Below are 11,214 nucleotides of genomic sequence, written 5' to 3' on the forward strand. Positions count from 1 at the left end.
TAAAATGCCTAATTTTTGATAACTGAAAAACCATGAATGGTCTTAAAAAACAGATAATAAAAAACATAATTCCCTGTTCTTGACAGAGAAGTGGGAAGATTTCCAGGGTTTCATCATTATATGAAATTGTTTTTGTTATTTTTTTCTCACCTGTTTTTAAGGGAGAGTTTTTAAGGAGTTTTCTGAGAGAATGACATCAAGAAATGGTTATGATAAAAAACCAAAATACTTAATAAAAATAATTCTTTTAATTTTCAGTTATAAGACAGCTAGGTGGTTAAAAAAACCAAAGGACTTAATAAAAATACTTCTTTTAGTTTTCAGTTATAAGAAAGCTAGGTGGTTCATTAGATAGAATTCTGGGCCTGGGATCAGCAAGAATAATTTTTCTGAGTTCACATCTGGCCTCAGACATTTACTAATTGCATGACACCCTCAAAAATCCTATTTGCCTCAGTTTTCTCATCTATAAAGTAAACTGGAGAAAAAAATGGCAACTTCTCCAGAATCCAGTGACTTTGCCAAAAAACAAAAAACAAACCTAAAAGGTGTCACAGTTGGACATGACTGAAATGACAGTACAACAATTTAAGTTATAGCAAATTCACAAGATTTAACAGTTACTGTGTGAAGGTTTAATATAGCTGTTGTTCTAATGGTTCTGAAACTTTCCATAATAAATGCTTTTAGAAGCAACTAGAGGTCATGCACTGGATAGAACTCTGGACTTAAGCACTTTATGAACTATGTGACTGTGACCAAGTTACTTAAGCCCCTTCCTCAGTCAATCAATAAGCATTTAAGTGCCTTACTTACAGGAACATCACTGAGTGATGGGAGATACAAAAAGATGCAAAAGATAAATCTTTCCTTCAAGGAGATTACAATCTAAGCAGACAACATGCAAAGAAGAATTTCCTCATGTGAAAAATAGGGATAATAATAGCACCTACCGCCCCAGCGTTGTCAGAATTAAATAAGATATTTATTAAGTGTCTATCACAGTGCTTGGCATATAGAAGGCACTTAATAGATGCTGACCCCTTTCCTTTCTTTTTGTGAACCAGTACATGCGGCACTTACACAGTGCTGAATTTAGAATCAAAAGACCTGAGATTAAATCTTGGCTCTTCATTGATTACTAAATGAGAACTTGGACAAGTAGAAAAGTCTTTTATCAATAAAATAAGAGAGATTAGCCTCTAAAATTCTCTCCAGCCCTAAATCTATGATCCTATCTATCTATCTATTTATGTCCTAGCCTATATATGTTCTAGCCTTAAACTTAGCAGACTGTAGACCCTTTGAAAACTTGATATTAAAGCCACAATCCCAAGTTTTGAGAGAGCTGCCTTTTTGTGTTCTCTAGGATTTGCTTTCTTGGAGTATGCTTCATCAAGCCTCTGTACATAAAAATTCAATTTACAACAGTAGCTTTTAAACATAAAAGCTTTGAATTCATGGCATGAAAGTAAAGAAAGCCAAATATTAATTTAGCATCTTTTTTCTCCCCCAGATCAGAGGTACTGAAACTGCACATTGCATTGATAGCATGGGGCATGCAAATGGTGGTTTTGTGGAACTGGGACCTTGTCATCGGATGGGAGGAAATCAGGTAACTCATCACTTTTTGGTTCTAATCTGAATTGAGAAAGACTCATAGAATTCTTCTTTGGCAACTAAAAAGTTATTTATGAAAATGTGTTGACCCACCATTGGTAAAGGTGCTGATCATATCAGATATCAGAAACTAAATTTTGACATTTATTACTTTTGTGCTGTTCTATAACTATAGATTTCCACTACTAAGGTGGTATAGAGCCTTGTCACCCTCCCATGTCATTCCTTTTTATTATATTTTTATTTGACATTTATTACAATGTACTGTTCTATAACTATAGATTTCCACTACACTAAGGTGGTATAGAACCTTGTCAAGTCATCCCTTTTTATTATATTTTTATTTGACATTTATTACAATGTGCTATTCTATAACTATAGATTTCCACTACACTAAGGTGGTATAGAAGCTTGTCACCCTAACGTCATTCCTTTTTATTATAACTTTATTCATTTCCATTAAATATTTCCCAATTACCTTTTATAAAATTTTAAAACGTTGATTTACAAATGCTCTCCTTTCCCCATTGAGAAGATAAGCAATATGATTTCAGTTATACAGGTGAAGAAATGCAAAACACATTTCCATAGGAATCATCCAATAATTCATTCTCAGAACTCTTCAAAATATTTTTATTTCTCTATATGAGCTCATCCCTAATTTTAACTTACTCTTACATATACACACCAAAAAAACAAAACAAAAAAAATACCCCAAACTTTTTTTCTAATTTTCAAAGACTCAAGAATATAATCCTTTAAATGCTAATGGACAGACTAGACCTGTGATTTTGCTGATATTAGGAATTTCCGCAATTTATATGTATAGTCTTAGAAAGTTGCCTAAAGGACTAAAAGGTTTCAAAGCCAGTATGTGTTAGAAGCAGGACTGAATTCTTCCTGGTTTCTTAGCTAGCATTCTATCCACTAACAGACACTCTAATATAAAATATTTCCCTTAAAAGTAACATCTCTGGGGCAGCTAGATGGCACAGCCACTTGGAGTCAAAAGGACCTGAGTTTTAAAATGGCACTAATTAATTAATTAATTTTATTATTTAATTTATTTTGGACTAGGTAAAAGAGGAGATTCTTTGCCTTGAGCTACCTAGCCTTATTCACTAAATGGTGAAGCCCCAGTCAAACTGAGACTGTTGAACACCTTAATTTAAAAAGGCCGAGGTCTCCCACTGCATCCAGGACCATCTCCAGTCCTCCTGATCTCTTTCAGTCCATGGATCCAGAGGGTCTGTAGGGGAAAGTGAGGCAGGTGACCTTACACAATCCTCCCTCCCTCATTTAAATTCAATTCTTTTGCATGTCATGGTGTCATCTCCCTGATGCCATGGGCCTCTTCCAGAATGAGGGACATACAACAACAATGGCCTCATAACGTTTAACACTTCCTAGCTGTGTGATCCTAGGCAAGTCATTTAACCCAATTGCTTCCAAAACAAACAAAAAAGTAACATTCCTGACTGCTGACTGCACCTTGTTTCTTGGACATGCACAGAAGTCAAAGTGATTTTTTTTCTGAAAAATTTAATTCCCTTATTAAAATTTTTTTATGAATCGTAGCATGGCACAGCAGACAGTATAATGAGAATAAAATGAGATAAGATACATAAAGCACTCTGCAAACTTTTAAGCACTATGTAAATACTAGTTGTCAGTTATCATTATTGTTGTTATTACTATTAAGAATTATATAGCATGAAAAGAGCAAAGCTTCTTAAACTGTGGATTGTGACCCCATATGGGATTACATAATAGAACACAGAGGTTATGAAAATTCACTTTATTGTCAGTGTATGTTTGAGGTGTATTTTATATACCTATATATCCAGGGGCAAGTAAAAATTTGTTGGGCAAAAAAAGGTCACTAGTGGGAAAAGTTTAAGAAGCCTTGCCTTAAAAGTCAGCTAGTGTGATTTCTAAGATTCATTCAAAGTCACACATAAATTCACAGGTAGAATTTAAATCCCAGATCTTATTTTTCCAAATCCTGCATAGGAAGACCTGAATTCAAATCCTACTCCTTAACTCTTTAGTTATCTAAGTGCCTGAAGGCAAATCACTTAAATTCTATGAGCCTCAGGAGTTACAGGTAGCTTCTGATGTGCTTTCATAAATTCCTGAATGTAGGAGATTGTAGGCTGTTGACTTTAAGAATCACCAGGAAATAGCACTAGCTTTGGAGTCAGGAGGATCTGAGTTTAAATTTAGCTTCAAATACTTAACACTTCCTACCTGTGTGATCCTGGCAAGTCACGTAATCCCAATTGTCATGCAAAAGAAAAAAAAATTGATGTATACTGGCCATCTAAGGCAGGAGAGGGGAGGTTTTTGCAAATCCAGGCATGTTTTGAAAATAAAAAGCTTTAATTTAAAAAAAAAAAAAAGAAAAAGAAAAGAATTATAGATTTAAAGTATTGGTAAACATTAAAAAAAAAAGAATCACTGGGGAAGGTTTCATTTTCTTTTCTTGTTTGCTATTAGCTTTTCAGAATCAATGAAGCGAATCAACTCATGCAATATGATCAGTGTTTGACAAAGGAACCTGATGGAACAAAAATCATGATTACACATTGTAGTCTAAATGAATTCAATGAATGGCAATATTTCAAGGTATTTCACATTTCATCTTTTGAAAGCAAACATAACTTTTTCTTATTTCATTCCTTTAAATATTTAATTTGCTAATATCACTGTTTTTTCAGAATTTGTTTTTAAATCTTGTTTCATTTAGTTACTCTAAGTCCCTAAACTGCATTGCCAGATCTATGAGTTAAAAACATGCTACCATTTTCCTTTAATTAGCCATTTACTGCCTGACACAGTTCTGTCTCATTTATTGGGAACATCATTCGATTAGAATTCCAATGTCACTGTTCATGTAACTAGAATCCCAGAATTCTTTTTAAAATTCATTCTGGTCATCCAGAAATAAATTTGGTTTTAGCAATCAGAATGAGGTACCAATAATCAGAAAACGTTCTTTTTTCTGTGCCATGGTGTGCACACACACATACATACACACACACACACACACACACACACACACAAATACTCACACTCAGCTTATGCTTCCCATCTTCCAGCAGGTGGAGACAGAAGTTAGGAATTTGGTACTGTGAGCTTGGTCTGTTTTACCTTTTGCTTCCTAGTTATCTTCCTATTCCAAAAGATGAAAAGCATTTTGTTAAGTTTCCTTCCTATGATAAGTTGGGAATCCCATTCTTTGTTGGGCATTTTTTCCCATTATAAGTGATGCTATTAGTTCTTTAAATTTTGAATATTGATAGTCTTTTGCCCCATACAGTAGAATATTTGTGTATAATTATTAGAGTCTAGACATAACTAATATAAAGCAGTTTGTATAGAACAACCAAATGGGAAAGCTTCCAAGTAACTAGAAGCACTAAGGCAACATTTATTCATCTGGTATGTACTGCATGTTTCAGTGCCAGATCTGCTATATAAACATCTGTTTGCCTTTAAAGCCCCATTAATGTGACCTAAACTTGGAAATTTGAGTTTCATATTTTTTTCATCTTTCACAAGATGAGTTTCATCTTTCAAAAAAGACCATTATCATGGTAATAACGACATACATTTTCTCAACTTTGTGACAATGTGTGTTATCTCTGACAAAATGTGAATATAGAAGACAAACATGTAAAAAAGGAAGCATTTTGTTTCAGAGAAAAGTGTGGGATAATAGCAAGAAAAAATAGTCAAATAAGAATTAATGGCAGTAAATCAGTAAGAAAACCTAAACCTATATATAAAACCTATATAGGTATGTAAATCTATTTTTCCCCCACTCCCAAAAAGCCTGATTGTTTACCAACTAAACGGGTAAAATCCATTCATCACATTAGACAGAAGTGGAATGGAAACTGTACAAGCAAGCAATCAGAGATGGACAAAAGGTAATTGTTTAAGTGTTTGTTTAAATACCCCTTTTAATATCTAGGTGAACATTTAACAAAAAAGAATAGGAAGAATTAAAATTAATGTTACCATTTGTTGTTCATGTAGTTGTGTCTTGCTCTTCATGACCGCTGGGCTAAAGCACACCATACTTTTCCATCTGCCAGTATCTCTCCAAGTCTATCCACGTGCATGTTCTTTGTTTCCATGACATCTGTCCATCTTATCCTTTGCAGTCCCCTTTTTCATTTTTGCTTTTAATCTTTCCCAACATCAGGATCCTTTCCAAAGAAATCGGTCTTATGTGGCCAAAATACTTAAGCTTTAGTATATCTGATCTTTCAGTGAATAGCCTTAATTGATTTAAATATCAACTGATTTGGTCTCCATGTTGCCACAGAACTCTTAAATGTCTTCCTTCTCTAGCACCACAATTCAAAAGCATCAGTTCTGCAGCATCCAGCTCTTCTTTACAGCTATACATTGCTACTGGAAACCATAGCTTTGATTATATAGTACTTTGTCGACAAGATGATATCTCTGCTTTTTTAGTATGCTATCTGGATTTGCCATAGTTTTCCTTCCACAGAGCAGCATCTTTTAATTTCATAGCTATAGTCGCCATCTGGAGTGATCTTGCCAAAAGCTTTTTCTGCATCTATTGAGATAATCATATGATTTTTGTTAGTTTGGTTATTGATACAGTCAATTATGCTAATAGTTTTCCTAATATTTACCAGCCTTGCATTCCTGGTATAAATCCTACTTGGTCATGGTGTATTATCCTGGGGATGACTTGCTATAATCTCTTTGCTAATATTTTATTTAAGATTTTTGCATCAATATTCATTAGGGAAAGTGGTCTATAATTTTTTTTCTCTGGTTTATGACCATATCTGTGTCATAAAAGGAATTTGGTAGCTTTCCTTCTTTCCTTGTTTTTTCAAATAGTTTGCATAGTATTAGAATTAATCATTCTTTAAATGTTTGGTAAAATTCAGATCCATCTGGCCCTGGATATTTTTAATTAGGGAGATGATTAATAGTTTGTTCTATTTTTCTAAAATGGGACTATTTAAGTAATTTATTTCAATTCTTCTGTTAATCTGGGAAATCTATATTTTTCTAAGTATTCATCCATTTCACTTATCAGACTTATTGGCATATAGTTGGGCAAAATAACTCCTAATTATTGCTCTAATTTCCTCTTCATTGGTGGAAAGTTATCCCTTTTCAATCTGGAGTTATCTTTTATAAAATCTGATAGTCCTTCCATTTCTTCTCCCTCTATTTGCCAGGAAGTGATTGGATCAGTTGATTTTAGTTTTTTTGTTTTGTTTTGTTTTGTTTTTTAATGTTAGGCTTCAAACCAGCTTTTACATTCTTCTCTTTCATCAAAAGGGTTCTTGATTCTTCTTTTACTTTCTGCCATTACAGTGCTATCATTTGCACATATGAGATTGTTGATATTTCTTCCCCTGTTCTTAATTCTGGTTCTGGATTCATCCAACCTGGAATTTCACATGATATACTTTGCATATAAGTTAAGTAAATAAAGTGACAGTATGCAGCCACATTGTATTTTTTTCCCAAAATTAAACTAAGCAGTTGTTCCATGTCTGGTTCTAACCATAACTTCTCGGCCCGAACAGTTTCTTCAGAAGATAAGTAAGATGATTTGATATTCCCATCTCTTTGAGAACTTGTCACAATTTGTTGTGCTCCACGAGAGTCAAAGACTTTAGAATAATCAGTGAAGGAGAAACAAGAAATTTTTGTTTCATTTCCCCCCCCTGGAATTCCTTTGTTTTTCTCCATAGTCCACCAAATGTTGATTATATGATCTCTATTTCCTTTGCTTCTTACCCAACCAGTAATTGGGTAATCTTTGGTTTATATTTGACTTCATTCTCCAGGATGTTTGGCTCTAGATCAGCAACCACACCATCTTAGGTTATTGGTGATAAGATTTTTCTTGCATAGTTGTTGTATATATTCTCGCAATCTCTTCTTAATCTCTTCTGCTTCTGTAAAGTCTCTATTACTTTTTGTCTTTTATTATGCCCGTTTTTGCATAAATTCCCCTGATGTCTTTAATGTTCTTGAAGAAATCTCTGGTCTTTCCCATTCTGTTACTTTTTTTTTTCCTATTTCTTTGTATTGTTCAGTTAAGAAAACATTCTAATTTCTCTGTAATTCTTCATTCATTTGTGTATCTTTTCCTTTCTCCTTTCCCTCTCACTTTCTTTCCTCAGCTACTTATAAAGCCTCATCAGCCATTTAACTTCCCTGATCATCTTTTTTTTTTTTTTTTGTTAATGATTTTTGTTGCTGCCTCCCATACAATATTACAAACTTCCATATCTACCAGACCCAATTTTTTATATCTTTTCATCTCCTACACACATACACACACATATATGCACACACAACACATTCACAAGTTTTCCAGTTATATCTTTTTATTTCTAGCAACTCTTGGGCTTGGCCAGGATCCCATAACCAGAAAATCAAACCAACATATCTAGTTGCTAGAAATAAGGTATAAATGACAAACTCATGATTTTTTTCCCCGAAACTGTCTACTTTAGCCTATTACACAAAGCTATATAATACCTTGTCTTTTTTTAGAACTTTTAATGCTAATGTTATCTTATTGAACCCAGGCTTGCAGAATCTTAAGCATAAACTTGTGAAATAAGCACAACTATCCAACAATTTGAACATTACTTCTTTAGGATTGAGACCTCTTAGCTTAGACCTTCAGGATTCAGTTCAAATCTCATGTTCTACCAGTCTTTCCCAATGCCCTCAGCTAACTAGTGTTTGCCCTTTGAGATTACCCTTCTCCATTCTGTGTATATAATTCATGTTTGCACATACATACATACATATGTAAATGTATATACACATACATATATGTTTACATATAAATCTAGATAGCCATGTATATTATCTACATGTGACTATATCTAAGATATATACATGATATACTTCATGTGTGCACATTTATATGTGCATGCATATGTATGTCATGTAAAGGGAAGATAATTTTAATCAGCAAAGCACTAGTAGCTGGGGGGAACTAGAAAAGATCTAGAATCTAGAGAGAGAGATGCATACATGCACCCATAATATACATACACATGTATACATAGACACACACCAGGTTTTCAAGACTGCCAGCACAACACCTAACCATTAAAAAATGTTTGTTGACTCACTAAAAAAAATCTACATGTAAATTTACTTATTGCTTCTTTTCCTCCCTAGAATCTACACAGATTTACCCACATTACTTCAGGAAAATGCTTAGATCGCTCACCAGTTCTACATCAAGTGTTCCTCTCTGAGTGTGACTCCAATAAATCCACACAAAAATGGGAAATGAACAACATCCTTAACGTTTAGACAGAACAAAACAAACTGAAAACCTACCTACTGACACATTAATTTGTACAGGACTGAAAATAGCCTGAAACCTGCTGCAGCTCCTCACTTTGTACAGCTCCAAACCTGGAACCTCCTGATGTTTGAAGGACATAGATGAACTGTGATAGTATGATAAGCATTATCATCTGCAGTTACTGTTTACAAAACTGCTTTTACCTTAAAACTTTGTAGATGTTTACATCTTTTGTGTTTGTTTGTTTTAAGATGATGTTGGTAATTTGTACACCTCTCAACTCTGCTGAATGGGAACAAGAGTTGGAGGCATTGTTTGTTACCTTCTTTGGGATTACACTCAGGGGTCTGAAGGCAGTTTTTTGTTGTTTTTAAACACACACTTGAAAAAGGGTTGGAGTAACCAAACTTTAATATATCACTTGGTGATTATCAACCTGTTGTATCTTTATTTAATTTTACATCTTTTTCAAGCACTGCCACAGGTTATTAGCCAGGGTGGCCTTCCTCCACAATCATGCTGCTTTTTTGAAAAGGTGAATTTCAACACATTTAGTGCCTCTTTCATTTCTCAGTATATTTTTCAAGAGCATCTGAGGAAATTTATAGTATGGTTATGTTGGAATTGTCAACTATTTAATGATAACTTCCCACCCAGAAACTTATGTACTACCATTTGCAACCAACTTTTTGAATGTTATATAGCATATGTTAATGGAAGGCACAGACCACACACCAAGAGTACTTTGTGGTGTTGTCAAGATTTTGTGGCATTAAATTTCTTATCTGCTGGCATTGTTAGAATCTGTGTGTCACCACCAAGCCCTAAAATACGAAAAAAAAAAAAATATATTGGATGGAAAATATCTCTTGAATGACATTTGGGGTTTGGTATGCCTGGAGCTTCAGGTATGTTTTTAAAAAAACTATACATTTCTCAGATTTGAATTTTAAAAAAAGATGGAAATGAAATTCTTTAAAAGCTCCTTCAAAATTATAGCTAGAAATTTCCAAGTACTTGTTAGGTCAAGCCTTATATAATTGCTATATATCATAAACTAAAAGTTATCCAACTTATGAAGCCAACAATGATCTCTTTTATTTTCATCTTTTTTTCTAGAGGAAATTCACTTGAATAAACTGAACTTTCCTTTCATGTAAAGAAATGTTCAAGATTGATAATCTTTAAAAATATCAGCCATTTTAAACAAATTCAGCAAACATTCTACTATACTTGGGCATTAGGTTTCTTTTATTAGTATTTTTTCAAATCCTAAACTTCTTTAGGCTCATTGTCTTTGTTCATTTTTTTTTCCCATAACAATAAAAGGTACTTTTATTTTAGATGTTTTTGTTCCTTTCTCCCTTCCCCTCACCCCCTAATATTGAGAGGACCTGATACTAAATTGGTCTTTTTTTTCCTAAAAACTCCCATCTCCAAAAGGACAAATAAGATTCATAGTGAAAAGCAAACTGGAACTTCACTCTGAGCATGCTAATACTTAGTGAAAGGGCTTTAGAATTCACTCTGACAAAAGGAAACAATCTTCAGAGCTTTAAGAACATTATTAAGAACAATGATTTTTACAATTAGCTAATTTTGAGATTGCACCTAATTGATTAATGTTAAACATCCCAAACAGCATACTTATTTATAAATCCGTATTCTGTCACTGTATTTTGCTACTGATTGGGGATCTTAACTATCATTCCCTTGTAAGGGTGTTTTTAAAATTCTCAACTCAACTCAATGTAAGGGAAACTTGCTGGGATATACACTAAGGAATGTGGGTACTTTCATTGCTTGTTATATGAAAAACGGTTCCATTTTCCATGTTAAGTAGATTATAATTGTGATAACTATGCATAGGCATAAGAAAGGTGGCACAGACTGTGCAAGTGTATTCTAAATGGGTATTTTGTTCAGTTCATTAAAAGCTGGACACTGTGAATATGACTCTATATCCTGCGACTGCAAACTTTACAAAACAAAACCACCAGAAACTATTGCAGTAATAACTTTTCTACTTTAGGCTGCTTTGGAAATAATTCCCATACCCTTGCTTTGTAATGTCACTATGCATTTCTACACATTTTATAAATTTGATTTATGCAGATTTTGATACACTGTATGTTTCTGTAGAAATTGTATAAATATTCAAAAGTTTTATTAGGGGTAAATTTGGGAAACTTATGTACATCTTAATTCTGGGTTGCTTGTTTTTTAGGTGAGAAAAATAAAAATATTGTATT

At 33.6% G+C, this 11,214-nt stretch overlaps 1 protein-coding gene and 1 long non-coding RNA gene across 3 annotated transcripts in view; one reads left to right on the forward strand and one right to left on the reverse strand.

The window, feature by feature from the left end:
• The window catches only part of GALNT7 (polypeptide N-acetylgalactosaminyltransferase 7), a 192,685-nt gene extending 181,471 nt beyond the window's left edge, over positions 1-11,214 (forward strand). For both annotated transcript variants that reach the window (XM_031941888.1, XM_031941886.1), the window contains exons 10-12: positions 1,517-1,615; positions 4,120-4,248; positions 8,830-11,214. In XM_031941888.1, coding sequence (XP_031797748.1) covers positions 1,517-1,615; positions 4,120-4,248; positions 8,830-8,967 — 366 coding nt within the window. In that variant the 3' untranslated portion in view covers positions 8,968-11,214. The remainder of the gene's footprint in view (positions 1-1,516; positions 1,616-4,119; positions 4,249-8,829) is intronic.
• Positions 4,087-6,249, reverse strand: LOC111721325. The gene is made up of 3 exons (XR_002770584.2): positions 5,647-6,249; positions 4,695-4,795; positions 4,087-4,180 (listed from the first exon to the last, which is right to left on the reverse strand). It is a non-coding gene; the product is annotated as an uncharacterized LOC111721325 (long non-coding RNA).

Source organism: Sarcophilus harrisii, chromosome 6 (assembly GCF_902635505.1).
Source record: "Sarcophilus harrisii chromosome 6, mSarHar1.11, whole genome shotgun sequence".
Classification (NCBI taxonomy): Eukaryota; Metazoa; Chordata; class Mammalia; order Dasyuromorphia; family Dasyuridae; genus Sarcophilus; species Sarcophilus harrisii.